The following is a 17,940-nucleotide window of genomic DNA, read 5'->3' on the forward strand; positions in this document are numbered from 1 at the left end:
ACGTCTCCTTATCGAGGGTCTAGTTGCACGATATTCGAGTTTCTTCCTTCGATCGACCGGTTAATGCGAGTCTCGTGTCACGATTAGAGCCGACTTCGATGCTTCGACTTTAACGAGCGAGCGGTGAAAAGAGGAACAGTCTTAACCTTGGTATACTTTCTAATACCGATGGTAATAACGATGAAAAAAAAAAAAAAGAAAGAAAGAAAAAAAGAAAGAAGAAGAAAAAGAAGAAAACGATATTAAAACCTTCCTCGAATAACGTATATCCGAATGCGTGGAAACGGCCTCGATTTTTTCCAGTTTCGATCGTGTGTGCCGTTGCTTTTGTTTCTATCGGTCTACGGTCGGTTGGAGGGGGGACCGAGTTCGTTACGGTCGTAAACGAAGGCAAAGCTCGTTACTTTTTCCGGCAGTTCGTCAAAACAACGGCGAGACTTCGGTGGCGAGGTCGAGAGCGTTTAGGTCGCTCGGTCACGTTCGACCGCTCTCGAGGAGGGAGGAGAGGAGAAAAAGGAAAGAAAGAAAGAAAGAGAGAGAGAGAGAGAAGAGGAAAAAAACCGCGAAGGGGAGACAAAGGAAAGCTTGGAAGCAGGAGGCTCTCTAAGCACGCAGCCACGCAGGCACGTAGGCACGCCAGCAGCGCGGAGATACGTACATTACGTATACGCCTGATGCGTGTTGCGCGTAGAAACGCACACCGGAGACACGTGATACAAGCTCGTGTACGTATCCCACGCTACTTGGCCGGCGTCGGGAGACGACGACGATGTCGAATCCTACCTCTCTACCTATCGTGCGTTTACATACGTGTCTACGTACTCGCATTGTTTTCATGGGGCGCAACGAGGCTCAAGTGTGATGGTGTGTGTATGGGGGAGGAGGGGGGAGTCCTATCGGAAGTCTGGAAGGGACGGAAAAGTAATGGAGAAAAGATAAACGAGACGGTAAATTTTCACGATAGTTGGACAACGCATAGGCGTAAGAATACCGATATATCAACTTCCTTATCGGTTAAAAGTCCCCAGAGACTTTGACTCGTGTCAATTGAGGGAAGAGACGAGAGAAGAGACGTCTTTTCCCAAGATTCGATCGGTCCATACATACACCACATACGCACACCTCTTAATTGCTCCCACTTTCTTATCTTTCGATCTCCCCTTCGAGATCCTGATTACCGTTGTTTCTTTTCTCAACGAGAGAATCTATGAGATCGTTTCATTTCGGGAAGAAAGAGAGTAGAGTGGAGTAGGTCGCTGTGCGATCTTTTCCGCGGAAACGCGACCTTCTTTCTTTCTTCTCTCGTACGCGAACGCGTTTTTCGGTCTGTACGCGTGCCTACTAGCGGAGTCTATGTTTTTGTTTCGCCTATGGCCCACTACCAAGTTCATGTTCCATCGATCGAACAACGCCAATCGAGGAGAATTTTGACGGTGTTCGGTGCGGAAACTGTTCTGGTATCTGGCGTACCGTGACGCGAACAGGGTTAAATTTAACTTCGATCTTCTCTTAGGAAACGTTGAACCCAAGACCTTTCTCCCTCCCTCTCTCTCTCTCTCTCTTTCTCGTTCTCTTCCTCCTCCGTTCGTTCGGCTGGCCAGTCGCTTTTACTCGAAAGCCCTCCGTCCTTCCTCGCTGTGGATTCGCCGTGGTTCGTCTACAAATATAGATAGTGGTCAGAGTCCGCGATTCGCGCGCGGTTTTCGCTTCGAAACACGGCCAGAGTGTTATTCCTGTCGAGTAACAGAAACAACCGTGATATCCGGCTTTCTTAGTTATCCGGTGTTTCAACAACGTGCCACGTGTTTTTTCTTATCGGTCTCTCGAAACCGACGCCATTTACACGTTTCTTTCTCATTTCGTAAACGACCACGGTTTCGATCGATGCCCGCTCCCGCTGCATCTCATCTCGTCACGCCTTCTATTTTTTTTTTTTCCGCCTTCGCTTTTAACGCAACGTCAAACACCGACAGACAGACAGACCGACCGACCGACCGACCGACCGACCACCGCTCGCGTCGCTGCCAACACCAACTCCTGGAATGCTCTTCACGGTATACGTACGAGAGATAAGCGCTCTCGAGCCTAAGAGGAGAGAGAAAGAGAGAGAAAGAGAGTTTTTTTTGTCGTCGGTCCGCCGTTTTCTGCGGCCACGAAATGAAAGAGCCTCTTGTTACACGCGGCTCTCCCGGGGCCATGCGGTTTTACTCAGCTTCTCCTTTCTCGCTAGATGACGACCTTTTCCATCGTCTTCGACGCCCGAACCGGGACACGGACCGTTGCGTTATACACGGTGTCCCAGGACAGTTGAAGAGAGAGGAAAATAATTCGTAGTACGCGTAAAACTTTTCAAATGCCAAATTTTGTCGCTGTTTTAATTTTAATAGGGGGAAAGAAAAGATAGAATTTAAATACGAATAGATGGCGTTCACGTGAGCGTGAAACGGGGTCCGCCCAATATCGGTATCGGACTAGCGGTATACGCGTAACGTCTCGTCCGAGTCGAGGACGAGGTTTCCACCCAGATTGGAAACCTCGTATTTGTTCGAGCAGCAGCGTATCGCGGTGGACGCGAACGACGGCTGAGAGAATCAGGAATTCCAAGGTCGACGAAAGGCGGGGACGGTAGTAGCAGCGTGCAGGGAAAAGCAACCGTGCGATCGCTCGTATGGGGCGTGGGTGGATGCGTTCCATATACCGGCGGCTGGCGTCGTTGTTCCTCGGCATCCATTTTCGAAGGCATCGCGCTTCGTCGCTTCGTCCATGGCGTCGCGATACACCATGGACACAGGAGAGAGAGAGAGAGAGAGATGGTCGGAGCCGACCGGTTTCGCGTCTGGACCTATTCCATTGTAGAGGGACCGAGACAAAAGGAGCGGTAACGGCTTAGCAAATATCTCGCGTCCCTGTTAATGGCGCGGGGCTTTTTACGCCCTCGCGATATTCGCCACTCCGTCTCGCCACTCTTTCTTCTTCCCGATCCGTGGCGCGTTTCTAATCTTGGCCGCCAATTAGACCTCGAAAGAGAGTTCAATAGGGGAGCCGGAGCGTCGTTTGAAGCGAGGAATAATAGGGCGGTGTTAAAGAACGATACTCGAGGTTGGGAACGGGAAGGAGTTCCGGGAACGGAAACGAGTTTTCTTTCTTTCATTCTTTCTTTCTTTCTTTCTTTCTTTCTTTCTTTCGAGAGAGAGAGAGAGAGAGAAAGAAATACAGGAACAGAGAGGACACGATTTATGGAACGGATAAGCAGAAACGTTGCTTCCACGATTAGGGGTTGGAACGTGATCGATCAACGTTCGACGACGCGGGTAGGGGGGGAGAGAGAGAGACACCTCTCCCTCGAAATGAAACGACGAATATCGTCGCCTCGGTGTCGAGCAAAGTCGATGGTGGAACAAAGGCTGGCGCCGATAACAACGCGTGCACGTGGTGGAATGGTAACGGTAAGAAAAGTCGAGCGGAGAGCGGTGGCATTGGTGCTGGGTCTGGAGGAGAGCACAGTGTCGGGGCCTGTTGCAGCGGCGTTGCCAGATCCCGCGTTCCGAGGCCCGGACGGCGTTGCGAGATCGAGGAAGCGACGTTGTCGGACGTGTTTGGAAGGTTGGAAAGCTGCGGACGGGCAGGAGAGCGCGGCCTACAACAGGTAAGTGGCGGGTGGGGGGGGAGTGAGAGGCGGAGAGGGAGGAAGAATAAGAAGAAGAGGACGTGGGAGAGGGAGGACGGGCGCGTAGAAAAGAAGCACCGGCGAGAGAAGGTTGGTGGGAAGAGTGTGGCGGAGGGGTCGGAGCTCTCGGTCACCGGCACGACCGTAGCACGTAACCGCGCGCCACGGCAAGCGGTGTTGCCGCTTCCTAGTGTAATTCCTCCTCCTCCTCCTCCTCCTCCTCCTCTCTCGCTGCTGCCGCCGCTTTTGGGCCCGAGTCCGGCCTGTTGCTCTCGCCTCTCTCGTGAAGATCTCTCTCCACGATTCTCGGTTCGGGGACCATCTGCTCGCTCGCTCGGGCCTTTGAATCTTTAATGGTTCGCGTGACCGGCCGTGGCTGGCCACGGGAGGCTGCGCGAGGTCCGGTTGTGCCCTCTTCGCCGTACCTCCACTGTCCAACGCTTTTTCGCGTAACTACTTTTGATCTGGCGGCAAGATCGAGTAAGAGCACGCTCCTACGCGTTTTTCGATCGTGGTGGGTGAAGAGTTGGAGGGGGCGCAATGGTTGATGGAAGCGAAATCGGTCGAATTCGAGGCGCAATTACCTTCGGCCGCAATTATTTCGACGATTTTGCCGGGCTTATCGGCCGCTGACCGTTCTCCTCCTCGGATCGCGGGGATGGAAGGTTCGTTAATGCGGCGGAACCGGCGGAATCGTTACCGTTTAATTAAGCGCATTTTCCACGCGTTTCGCGCGCAAACCTCCGATTTTTAAAACGGCCGATCGAGCAACGAACGTTTCCCCTTGGCCGAGTCCACCTACCAACCGGGTCGAGACTCGTTTCTGACCTCCTCTCCCTCCCCCCAGCCCGCCCTCCTCCTTCGTCTCCGTCCTCGAGACCCGGCTTCGATTTCATTTCGCACTCCTTCTCGCCCTTCGCTTCCACGGTCTCTCTCACGGTTCGTGCGGGGGTGGGATTTTCACGGGGACCATATGTCCGATGCACCTTTAGGTATATCCTCCTCCGCCTAGAATCATGGGAATCCATTTATGCGAGCTATTCTTAGAAGGATGGAGAATTCTGGGTGCAGAAGCAGATGGACGAAAGTTTGGAAGGCAGGTAGCGAGGCGAAGGTGAATCGAAGCGGAGGGAAAGAGTGAGAGACTCGATCGTCGTGAAAAAGGGGGCACCTGCTGCAACACCGAGGTGTCCAAAAATCTCCCCGTACGAGTTTTCCTCTCGTTTCCAAACTCTTTTAAATAATTCCTCGGTCGCTAGGTAGACTATTTTTTTTTTTTTTTTTATTTCTCGATCGATTGTTCGTGTTGTGGAAGACCGTTGGCGGAGAGAGAATTGCGCGGGGGTCGATAGCAGGCCGAATGAAAAAGCCGAACACGACAGACGGCCGCGCGAACGTTTGGCAGTCCCATGGGCCTCCTAGCCCATGGCGGTAAGAACCACCTGCCGCATAGGTCGGTGGGGGCAAGCTGTTCTCGCGTCGTCTACCTTTTTCCAACCACCACCAGCCTCTTCCTCCCCTCCCCACCGCGCTGCTTTTGCCCTCTTCGTCTTCGTCATATGCCCCGCACGTTTCCCTTTTCAATCCATCCTTCTTTCTTTCGCGCTACTTTCCTCCGTCCTTGTCGTCGTTCGTCTTCCTTCGCTGCCACCTTCGCCACCATAGCCAGCATCATCGTCACCACACCATCCGCCCGACACACCATACCTCTCGTAGTATATCTACGTAGTATGCACGGTATACTTTGGACGAGCGTGCATCGCACCGACAACCGACCGACCGACCGACCGATGCTTGTATGCGTAATGTATGTGCGCTGCGCGCACCAAGCCGTAGTGGGGGATGCGACGTACGGGGGGAGAAGGCGACCGGTGGGGGGTAGCGGCGATGCTACGCGACCCCAAGCTCAGTCGTTGCGCGACCCTCGTCGAGTGTGTTTGCGTTAACGTTTTCCGTGGGTTCGAGTTTTTTTTTTTCAACGCCACTTCGTGTTACGTTGCTGTCGCAAGTGTTCTTATTCTCGAACTCCGTCCACCCATATTTTGAACGTTCGACCACGTTTTTTTTTCCCCCGTACCTGTTGACCATCCTCTTACATTCTCCCGTTTCTTGACACATTTTTTCCCATTTTATTTTTGTCCCGCTTTCCCTCCTTTCATCGCGTGTCCGTTGCTGCTATTTTTGCATCGGCCAATCGTCTGTAGCAAAAACGGTCGGGGGGAAAGTGAGGTTGTTCCAGGTGCGAAGTAATACGGTCGCAACGAAGGAGATTATTATTCGCACCAATGTGCGCGAGAACGTTTACCTAGATATTTAGGTATCGGACGTATCGTGCAAGCCTCGAACAAAGGAGTGCCTTCGAACGGACGGTTGCGACGTGGCGTTTTGAAATCGCGCGCAAACCTTCCTTTTTCGTCCGTTCGTTTCGCGGACGGACGGACGGATGCCCGCGATGGAAATCAGCGTGCGAGCCTCTCCGTTCTTCGCGTATCCATAGTGTCGCCCCGTTGAACGCTTGAGAAATCTCTCCCGAGTGAGAAATTACCGTGCGACGATGGGATACTACCGCTCTTTTCACTCGGTGGATCTACCTTGCCGGTGATTGTTCGTATCCGCGCGTGCATCGGATGAGGAAGACAGGGGATCGTCGCCTCAGGGAGGAATCACGACCGATGAAGCTTATCATCTCCGTTCCAACGATTTCGACGAAGGGAGAGAGATACAGTGAGAAGAGAAGGTGTGACAGTGAGACGAGTGATCGAATAGAACGAATATACGGATATGATAGGTGCAGTGAGTCGTTGGGTGTGTTGGCGAGCGTGATCGAGGAGATCGATGCGATCATCGATGCCGCGTGCTGGCAAAATTCGCGCAGCGTCGTCGTCATCGTCGATACTCGGTGAAAGTCGGTGCAACGCGGAACTCTGTCCTCCAACGCGAATGGAGCCGCGCAATTTGCGTGTCTCGTTGTTCCGTTCCACTCGAACTGTTCGTGGAATTCGTTTTGCCGATAGAATGGATAGGATTCGATTGTCGAGAACTACGACGATTATCGCCGTTACTTCGCTGCTGTTGCTGCTGCATCCCGGTGAGTAAATTCCCTGGGGATCGAAAGATTCGTTTTCACTTCCCGTTGCGTTCGCTGTGAAATCGTTCCATTTATTTTGCTTTCGTGGAAAATAGCTTAGTTTTCCCTTTTTTTTTTTTTTTTTTTTTTTCTTTTCTTTTTTTCCCCTCTTCAACAATTCCGAGAAGATTACACAGCGTGTCGTCACGATACGTGACGAAACACACTGTTTTCACACACCGGGAGAGGAGAGAAGAAACAGAGTCCTTGCATGGCGTCGCGACTCTCGCGACGTGCCGTGTCGGTATGTCGCAGTTCGTAGCCAAGTTTTGTTGCGCGTCCTTTTAACAAACCCGTTCCAAGCCGCGCTCGAGGCCGAGAAGGCCTCCTTTCGCCTCGGCCAATGGAAACTCCGCGTGTAATTTCAGTTCTCTCTCGACTTCGTACCAACGGATTGGATTATATGGAACGAAGTATAGAGCGAACGTTCTCTCCCTATTCGATACCGCTTTAAACGCAAATTCGACCGAGCTGCTCTCGATGGCGGACACGGGATCGTAAATTTGTTTCGGTATGCAAAACGTGGCTCGCTTAAACAGCTTCCCGTTCGAGAAATACCGAACGACACCGCGACGGTATTAGGCTTCGTGACGTAGTCGGGCTGCCACAGGTGTCTCCGTGTATACGAGCGACGCGTTAACGCCGCGTCTCGCTTTGCAGCTGCTTCTTCGTTCGATATATAACACGGTACGTTAGCGTAACCGTCGAGAAACATCGATGCCCGTTCTTTTCGATCCGTTCGATCGATTTTTCGACGATACAGCTAAGTAAGTAAGTAAGTAAGTAAGTAAGAAAGTAACTAAGTACTTGTGTACTTTTATGTATCTATATATATATATATATATGTATGTGTGTGTAAGTACATATGTATATGTATATATACATCGAAACCGGAGCTCGTTCGACCACGTTCCATGCACGCTCGTAAAGATAGGAAAACATAGCACGGTATAGGTTGGTGTCCCGATAGAAGAAATCGAGCATCGGCTCGATGGCACGCGAGCAAGAAAGCGGTGCTATCGAAAAGTAAACAAGCCACGGCGAGAAACGCGGGGAGGGAAGGGAGGATAAAACGTAAACTACGATGGGTCGATGAATAGCTAAGATGGGGGTTAGAGACGAACGAAGACGGATAGAACGGTCTCGATGGATTTATAGAGAGACAGGCAGACGTAAATATAGACTCGTGCATAGGTAGAGAAAAGATGGGTTGCACGGGGCGCGTAAAGGTGAGAGGAAGGTTGGAGATAGAGAGAGAGAGAAAGATAGACGGACGGTGGTATGGGCGAAGTAGTTGGAGAAGCGAAGGGAAAACGATCCCTTCGAACGAACGAACGAACCAACGAACGAATCAAGGAACGAGGGAGTGGGGTTCAACGTCGCGAACGAGGGGAAAGACGAAGGAAGATGAAGAAGCGAGGTCTCGGCGATACGAACGAGAAGTCAAACCGGTGGCTTTACCGTTACGCGACCCAATGACGAGACACCGACGGATCGTCGTTCCGTCGCGACGTCCATCCGTATATGTACATTATATGTATATATATATATATACACACACGTATTGCATCTATACGTATACCGATAACAATTGAAATCACGATTCCCTGGCGTATACTCTAAACGCGTATATACGATATAATACGAATCGTGAAAACTCTGAAGCACGGGAATAGCTGGTTTAAAACAGGGAGCGCGATGAAAAGAAAACGAGCTCGATGAAAAGTATATATAGGGGATAATGAGAAGAGAGACTCGGTTTTTTTTCTTTCTTTCTTTCTTTCTTTTTTTTTTTTTCTTTTCTAACGAACGGTTTCCTTTCGTTTCGACGTGTTTCAGCAGCGGCACAGGGTCGCGTGGAGGAGACGCAGATGGACACGCACGAGGGGTCGACGGTACAGCTGCAGTGCCGTTTCTCCCCGCCCAGGGAAAACGTAACGTGCTTCTGGTTGACGCACACGAACGATAATCACGACAACGCGGCGATCGATAATCTCTCGTTATCGCCCCAGTACAAGGTGTTTATGAATCTGGAGGAGGGTCGCTACGACCTTCAGATAAGAAACGTCTCGTACGAGAGGGACAACGGCAAGTACGAGTGTCGGGTGAAGGCGAGCGGAACGGGGCACGACCTGCACCGAAAGTTCATCACTCTGACCGTGCTGAGGGCGCCGGGGCCGCCCACCATATCCCCGACCTCGGCCTCCGCGACCGAGGGCCAGAAGCTCGAGCTGCAGTGCAACACGAACGGCGGCAGCCCCGAGCCCGAGGTCAGATGGTACCGCGGCAACGAGACTGCCGTCCTCCACTCGGGCAGGACGTTGACGGTCGAGCCGAAGAAGGAGGACGACAGGGCGACGTTCCGTTGCGTGGTGAGGAATCGCGCGATGCGCGAGGGCGAGACGTTGAACGCGACGGTCACCCTCGACGTGAATTACTTCCCCCGGGTGAGCGTCGGCCCCGAGAATCCTCTCAAGGTGGAGGTGAACGGGACCGCTAATCTCGAGTGCCGCGTCGACTCGAAACCGGCGGTGGGCATGGTGCGGTGGTGGAGGGACGGGAGCTTCGTGGCGACCAGCTTCCAGCACACGATACGAAGGGTGGCCGTCCAGGACGCGGGCAAGTACACCTGCCAGGCGGACAACGGCCTCGGCAAGAGGGGGGAGAGTTCCCTTCTGCTGGACGTGCTCTATCCACCCACCGTCTCGATAGAGGGCGATCCCCTGAGGATCGCCGAGGTCGAGGACACGGTCACCGTCCACTGCAACGTGACGGCCAATCCCCCCCCGTCCGTGATCGAGTGGCTGCGCGACGGCCGCCCCGATTTTCGACAACTCGGCTCGATCCTCCGCCTCAGCCGCGTGACCGCCGACCACGCGGGCAATTACACTTGCCGCGCAGTGAACACCATCCATCCGTCCGGCGGCGAGAGGAGGAACTACTCGGCCACGGCTCGGCTCACCGTTCGCGTCAGGCACAAACCCGGCCCGGCCCGGGTAACCCCCGACTCCCCGGTCGCCGTCGAGGGATCCAAAGTTATTCTCACCTGCATGGCGAGCCCGGCCGGCTACCCGGAGCCCAGGTACAAGTGGTGGAAGGAGGGCGAGTCCGGGACCACGTCGATGCCCTCGGTCAACGTCGGCCCCAAATACGAGATCGACTCGGTCCACTTGGGCAGCGAGGGGACGTACAAGTGCCACGCGACCAACGAGATCGGCAACGGGGAGGCGGCATCCGTCAACCTCACCGTCCACCAACCGCCCAAGATACTCACCAAGTTGCAACCGCACGTTACCAGGAAGTGAGTATCCGGTTTCCTCCCTTCTTTCTTTCGATCCTTCTCGTTCCCTTTTCCACCATCCCGTTTCGTGTGTTCGAGAAGAAGTCGTTCTTTTTCGAAAAGTCGAGGAAGGTTTGCCATTGAGAATTGGATCTCCTTCGCTATTAACCTCTAGTTTTAACTCTTTCGCTGTTATTGCTGTATTAGTTTATATATTAGTCACGCTGCATAGGATGTTATTGACGGGCGACTGTAGTCGCTCTTAGTAGCTCAATAACATCTTGTGTAGAGCAACTATAGTCGCCCATCAATGATATCTTGTGTAGAGATCATTGATGGGCGACTATAGTCGCCTTACACAAGATGTCACTGATGGACGACTATAGTCGCTCTGCACAAGATGTCACTGATGGGCGACTATAGTCGCTCTGCACAAGATGTCACTGATGGGCGACTATAGTCGCCCTACACAAGATATTATTGATGGACGACTCTAGTCGCTCTACACAAGATGTCACTGATGGGCGACTATAGTCGCTCTGAACAAGATGTCACTGATGGGCGACTCTACTCGCTCTACACAAGATATCACTGATGGGCGACTCTACTCGCTCTACACAAGGTATTATTGATGGACGACTCTAGTCGCTCTACACAAGATATCATTGATGGGCGACTATAGTCGCCTTACACAAGATGTCACTGATGGGCGACTATAGTCGCTCTGAACAAGATGTCACTGATGGGCGACTATAGTCGCTCTGCACAAGATATCATTGATGGACGACTCTAGTCGCTCTACACAAGATGTCACTGATGGGCGACTATAGTCGCTCTGCACAAGATATTATTGATGGACGACTCTAGTCGCTCTACACAAGATGTCATTGATGGGCGACTCTAGTCGCTCTACACAAGATGTCATTGATGGGCGACTCTACTCGCTCTACACAAGATATTATTGATGGATGACTCTAGTCGCTCTGCGTAAGATGCCGCGTATTGTACGATATGAGGAGTGATTGGACATGGAGTATCTTTATTTGGAAACATAGCATCGATATTTTTTTTTTTTAATAAACTCGGGTTGCAAATTTTTGGCGCGGTAGCGAAAGGGTTAAAAAAAAAGAGAGTGGAAAAGTTGAGAGACGCATCTTTGGATACACTCGGAGGTCGTACACGGAAGATAGGCGAAATCGGGGCGTTCTCTTCCTCCTCGCGGCGAAAAAATTCATCTTGGTATAATACGTCCGATACGGGATCGCAATTATACGGGATATAACAAGAATAATAAAGAGTGGTCAAGCGGAATGCTTAATTACCGTTTCTTTGCCGCTAAAAAATACACCGGAATATTACTCGCTCTCTGAAAGGAAGGGCGCGAGATCTCCTACAATCCGTTCCTATATTTTTAACGACAAAGAGGGGAAAATTAACCGCGACCCATCCACCTCTCCGATTACTTATCCATTTCCCCTGGAAAAAAAAGGAAAGAATTTTCTACGGAAGGGAGATCCGTGGAGTTGAAACGAAAAAAAAAAAAAAAAAATAATTTCAGGGTCGGCGAGTCGTCGTTCCAAGTGTCGTGCGTTGCGCAGGGGAAGCCCCGGCCGAGCGTGCGGTGGTTGAAGGACGACCAAGAGTTGACCGCGGACGAGAGGTTGTACAAGGTGACGACGAGCGCGTCGGAGGGGCACGGGAACGTGATCACGGTGAACTCGACGCTGAGCTTCTTGGGCCACGCGAGGCCCCAGACGGACGAGATCGTGGCGAGCGATCGGGGCAAGTACACGTGCGTGTTCGTGAACGAGGTGAAGAAGGTCGAGTCGACGATGATGCTGAAGGTGGAGCACGAGCCTATCGCGTTGCACCAGCACGGCAAGGTGGCGTACAATTTGAGGGAGACGGCCGAGGTGGCGTGCAAGGTTCAAGCGTGGCCCAAGCCCGAGTTCCAGTGGAGTTTCGGGACGAACGCCGCCAGCCTCCAAGGCTCGTCCAGCGACGGCCATTACGAGATCTCGACCACGAGCGACAACTACGACGTGTACACCTCGGTCCTCAGGATAACCAACATCAGAGAGCTCGATTACGGGGATTACAGTTGCAGGGCGGCGAACGCCCAGGGAAGCATCACCTCGACCATCAGGCTGCAGCCGAAGGGGGCGCCCGAGAGGCCCATCAACATCACGGCGATGGACGTCGGCCCGACCCACGTCGCCCTCCTCTGGGAGCTGGGCTTCGACGGTGGCCTCCCCATCACCAAGTACTTCGTCTCGTACAGAAGGGTGCCGGGCGGGGACGAGATCGTGGCGCCCGACTGCGCCGTGCCCAGGCCGCCAGCCGGCCAATGGCTCGAGCTCGACTGCCGCAGGTCCAACCCGTGCAACGTGACCAACCTCGAGCAACACCAGACCTACACGTTCAAGGTGAAGGTGTACAACACGAAGAACCACTCGGATTACTCGGACGAGGTGACAGCGACCACCGCCGTGGCCAAGATCCCGGCACCGTTGAGGGTCAGCTACGACCCGGAGAGCGGCATGCTGGCCATCGGCGTGGGCGCCACCTGCCTCTCCCTCGTCGCCTCGATCGAGAAGTTGGACGGCCCGCCCTCCTCCTCCTCCTCCTCCGTGGACGAGTCCTCCCAGTGGAGGATCCTCGACGAGTGGCCCCTCGAGGTGCTGGGCAGCGCGCCCACTCAGAGGGAGGGCGTCCTCGACGACCCCGAATCCGTGGACGCGAACGAGCCCCGGCTCAGGGTCAGGCTTTGCCTGAAGGCGGATCGGCAAAAGTGCGGCGAGTACGGGGAGGCTAAGAGTGAGTACATTCTTCTGTTGCACGGGTCACGTTCGAACGTTGATTCGAATCGATTTTGTTCAGTCGGCCCGTCGTACATCGCCCAGGCCGGAGCTCTGGCGACGCCGACTTTGATCGCTTTGGTGGTGAGCGGCGCCGTCTTCCTCCTCTTCGCCGCCCTTCTCTTGCTCTTTTGTCGGTGTCGTCGAAAACACGCGACCAAAGCCAAGGACTACGAGATGGACTCGAACGCGTAAGTGTTTCTCGTCGACGAGCGTCGTCTCGAGTCCGTGATCACGTTGTTCGTCTGGTCGCCAGGGTACGGCCCAGTCTGGTCGCCGGAAACGGGCAGCAGAGCCAGGCACCTCCGCCCTACTACGCCGAGAACAAAGCGTTGGAGCACAGCTTGGACCACGCTCTGGCCATGGAGGACTCCAAGACGCCCGCTTACTCGCAGCCCGGCTACGGTTACCATCAACCGAACCACAACATCAACGGTAGGGAGAAGGATTTAACAATTTTCTTCCCTCGAAGTTAAAGTTCTTCCGACCTGTTAACGGCGTTTCACTTTTCGTTGCGGCAGGCGTCAACATGGGCTACATGGACAACAGCTACTCGAACTCGAATAACGGGGGCTCGGTGAACTCGCAGGACTCGATCTGGCAGATGAAGTCGGCCGCCGCGAACGGGGTCGGCCAACCCTACGACCTGGCCGGATACGCGACCACCGAGTCGGATTACCCGACCCATCCTCATTACCTGCCGCAGAGGGAGGATTACCGGGAGAGCCATAATCTAAGTCGACAGCAGTTTTGCTCGGAACCATTCGCCACCGTCGTAAAGTCTCAAAAACACGTCGGTGAGCAGTATTCTTTCACCTCCTCCTCCTTTCGTCCATCCTCCCCCTCCCAACGATCGACCCACCATCCAGTGATGAACATTCAATTCTTCTGTCTCCCAAGTTCTCGAGCAATTTAGTTATATACGTTGGAAAGTTGGAATCGAGAAATGTTTCAACCTGTTTTCGACAGGCTTAATAAACCGATCTCCTCCTCCTCCTCTATGTCCTTCCGGATATTACAAATTCTCCTCGGCTCGAGCGATCGATTTTTTTTCTTCTCTCGAATTGCCTTACGGCGTGTTTATACACCCGCGTGCCGAATACATATATATATATATATAGAGAGAGAAAGAGACGGCCGTGTGCCGAATTCGAACGAAGAAAACGATCACAATTTTTTGGAAAAGAAAAGACGTTATATCCCCTTAAACGGGGGGGTAGAGAAGAGCGAGAAGAAAAGGAGGAGAATTTGCCCGACCGAGAACGTTAAAATTCCCAAGAGCTTTCTCTTTCCCAGCGAGACCACGCCGCGCCACCTATCCCTCTTCATTCAGCTCCCGTTGCACGTACGTTGCACGCCTTTTCTTCTCTCTACGATCCGTTTGTTCGACAGATTCGCCGTACGACGTGTCCGGTCTACCCTATCAGGAGAACTACGACGAGGACGCGAAGCCACCGCAGCAGGTCAGCCTGTCGTACGACGAGAGCCTGGAATCGGGATACTCGACCCCGAACAGCCGGGGACGGCGGATCATCCGCGAGATAATCGTTTGAGATCTGCCTACCGGCTCGCGAGCCGGAACCACCACCCGCACCACGTGGCTATAGCACCACGCCGCACCCACCGGCCCCTCGTATCAACCGGTGGACGTCCCATCCCCTCCCCCCCGCCACAGGATGGAGATCGTGATCGAGAATCCCATGGAATCGTCGCAGCCGCCTCCGCCTCCTCCTCCTCTCCCTCCTCCTCTCCCTCCTCTCCCCCTCCCCCTCCGCTCCCCCCTCCCCCTCCCCCCTCGTGCGCGGCTACGACCACCGTGATGACGATAACCATCGCCGAGAGTCCCACCGCGACCACCCCCTATCCCCCTGTACCCGCCACTCCCCTACGCTTTTCCTATCGAGAAACGTACGGCCCCCCCTTCGCCCCCACCGTGGCTCGTCCCGCGCGACGCGCCTCCCATCCCCGAGGAAGATCGCCGTACGACGGCGATCATCCGGACGGCGCCTCGCCGCCCACCGCTCGCCGCATCGACAAGTCCGGATTGTTGGTGGAGAGGGGCGGCCTCGGGCCGGCCAGATTCGAGACGGGGGGGATATTGTCGCCTCGTCGATTCGAGTGCGTCGGGCAATTGGATCCGGTGCCGGAAGCGGGGAACGACGGGAGTTCCGCACGAGGCAGCGTTCCGGGGACGGAGCAGGAGAGAGGAGATCATCGTGTCGATCCTGCTTGCCGCGAGGAACCCTTGTCGGTGGTTGACGGCACGACGAGATCGCCGATCGCCGACGAGTCGATTTCGTTCGAGCGTGGCAACGTCGTCGTGGTGGGTGCACAGTCGTTGAAGAGTTTCGAGCGCGAGTTTCGCCGTGTCGAGCCCTCCTCGAGCAACGACGTTCCCGGCCGCGCCGCGTTTCATCAGTCGCGGAAAGAAAATTGCGAGGCGAGGGCGCGAACCTTGGAACGATTGTCGAGGCTCGTTCAGCAAGGGAGGAGCGATCGTCGCCCGCCGCCGAGATATTCCGAGACCCGCTGCGATTTCGACCCGTACGAGGCTCGAGGGGGGACGGCGTACTCGAATTTCGAAGGAAGCGTTCCGTCGAACAGAGCGATCGCGAGTACCGTGACCACGTCCACGACCACGGTCGCGGTGTCCGCGTTGGGGGGGACGAACGCGAGGGAGGAGGACGCGAAAGGATCGAAGGAACGAGCGCCTGAAGAGGAGAGAGCGGAAGCGGAGGGGTGCGAGCACGGGTCAACGAGGAATCCTTTGAAAAACGGGGAATCCTCGAACAGGGCCGACGAATTCGCGGACAACGACGGGATCCAAACGCTTCGAGTGATCATTTTGTCGGAACAATTGTGAAAGTTAAGGGGCAGCTGATCGTTTCGGAAGAAGGGAGCAAAGGGGAGAGAAAAAAAGGAAAAGGGGGGGGGGGAAAGGAAAAAAAAAAGAAAAAGAAGGATGAAACTCCTTTTTCGCCGATCGATAATATCGTTCGATTTGTGTATTATATTTAAGTAGCGTGTAAGTAATTCGCGACAAAGATGAACGATCGAGTCTTGGGAGAAGATAATTCTCGCATAAAGGCTGACGCGATGCCATAAGAGGCCATAAACATTTCGAGGAGCAAAGTTGAGAACGAAAAAAAAAAAAAAAAAAAAAACGGGAGAGAAAAAGAGAGAGAGAAAAGAGAAGAAAATATCGACGTATGTAATTCGTCGTGTGTATTTACGTGTAACGTCGGGGCTCGAACGCGTCTCGACGAATTCTCGCGGAATTCGATCGCTCACGTTCGAGTTTCGACGCGTTTACGCATTTTATACTTTTTTATATCGTGGACGATGCCGTCGACTCGAGCGACGATCCCCGCGATCGGGGGACATTTTTCTGTATGTCATGTACCATAACTCGATTGCGCCGTGACGCGCTTTTAGTAACTTAAGCAATAAGTCTGACGTTCGACAATGGCGGCGATTCGATACGTGCACGCGTGCACGCGATCGATCGATTTCGCCTGACTGCGACGTTTTCGAACGTTCGTCTGTTGTAAATAACGGTAAACGTATCAGTACTTAACCGAAGTGGGACACGTGGTCGTGTCGTGGACAGGGCCCGAGGGATTTCAACGAAGAATTCCAACAGCCTCGTTCTCCTTTCGTTCCGTAACGTGTTTTCGTATACGAGCACGTGTACACACGAGGGGAGAAAGACGATTAAGCGAAGAGAAAGTAGAATATAACTCGGAGGCCTTTGTGACGCGGAGCGCCCGTGTCTCGCGTTAGAAAACCGCGAGGATTCACTATCGCGGTTCCAAACCGAACTAACGATAGCTACGCTTTTAACGTTGAAAGGATATTTCTTGTCTCGCGCATCTATCCGTGCGCTCCTTTAATTTCATAGTATTAACGCGGCGCGTTTTTTAGAAATATCGCGTAATGTAGCGACCTTCGTTGAAGTTCTTATTTTTGTACCGCTCTTGCGAACGCCGTCGACGTTCGCGACGAAAATCGTGTTTCAATTCGTGTTCTAGTACTCGTGTCAAAATGTACGCGCGCTATTAGGAGAGGCCGCAGAGATATATAGAGATAAAGGAGAGGAAGAGAGAAGGATAGAGAGAAAAAAAAAAAGGACCAGCCGGATCGTGTTCGTTCCTTTCGACTTGTGATCTCATTTCTTCGCCGAGTTACGAAGATGATTTCTTTTTTTTTTATCGTCTAGGGGAGAACGGGCGAACTTTTTTATCGACCGCGGGACGGTGTCTCCTTTATTCGCTACTGTTAGAAATTCCTTTTCGTTTTTTTTTTTTTTTTTTTTTTATTCGTTTCTTTTTCTAGATGATATATATATTCAAATTTTATCTATCCATTTTAAAAACGCGACAAGACGGAATAAAAAAATATGTCTCCGAGTAGATTCTCGGCCGTTTCTCGATACATCTTGGACCGCTACTACATCGTCTCCGGAAGCGATTGGAAATCACCGTTCTTCCACCGTTTTCAACGACAAACCAATCGACCGACCGACCGACCGACCGACCTTCCGACAAAATATATTTCACCGTTTCCGGAAACGGAAGCGCGTTACCGCGAGAAGATACAAGCATCGTCGAACAGGGTCCCTGCCATACCGAGTGTCGGTCGGAGTGATTTCTACGCGTGCAGCGCGTGCTCTACGCGCGTCGACAGAGGACGCTCAAAGCGTCGAGATGCGCGCGCATCACGTCCGCCGCATGCGTGTCGCGTGCAAATTTGAAATTGATATATATCGATCGACACACATATATATATATATCAATTATCGTCCATTATAGTTACGATATTATTACGAATTATTATTTGTACAAATTTTATGTTGCGATATAAAATAAACGATAAAACGACAACGTTTCCGTTGTTGCTCCTTTCGGAAACCCGATTCTCCCACTCGATTCGATAATCGAGCTTACTTAACTTCGGGAACGGATAATCAAACGAATAATCGAAACGAAGCAATCAAAACTCGGGGCTG

General features: G+C 53.0%; 1 protein-coding gene across 3 annotated transcripts in view; it reads left to right on the top strand.

Annotated features, from left to right (window-relative positions):
- The window catches only part of ed (hemicentin protein echinoid), a 28,087-nt gene extending 13,382 nt beyond the window's left edge, over positions 1–14,705 (top strand). Inside the window, exons 1-7 of one of the 3 annotated variants that reach the window (XM_086903799.1) lie at positions 4,930–6,755; positions 8,634–10,095; positions 11,633–12,891; positions 12,955–13,123; positions 13,189–13,367; positions 13,454–13,729; positions 14,325–14,705. In XM_086903799.1, the coding sequence (XP_086759925.1) occupies positions 6,503–6,755; positions 8,634–10,095; positions 11,633–12,891; positions 12,955–13,123; positions 13,189–13,367; positions 13,454–13,729; positions 14,325–14,485 (3,759 nt within the window). In that variant the 5' untranslated portion in view covers positions 4,930–6,502 and the 3' untranslated portion in view covers positions 14,486–14,705. Of the gene's footprint in view, positions 1–4,929; positions 6,756–8,633; positions 10,096–11,632; positions 13,124–13,188; positions 13,368–13,453; positions 13,730–14,324 lie in introns of those variants that run through there. The other 2 variants (XM_086903798.1, XM_086903800.1) reach the window with 2 other exon arrangements.
- Positions 14,706–17,940: the final 3,235 nt, after the last annotated feature.

Source organism: Apis florea, unplaced genomic scaffold, assembly GCF_048593485.1.
Source record: "Apis florea isolate Af1SG1 unplaced genomic scaffold, ASM4859348v1 contig_2293_pilon, whole genome shotgun sequence".
In the NCBI taxonomy this organism is placed as follows: Eukaryota; Metazoa; Arthropoda; class Insecta; order Hymenoptera; family Apidae; genus Apis; species Apis florea.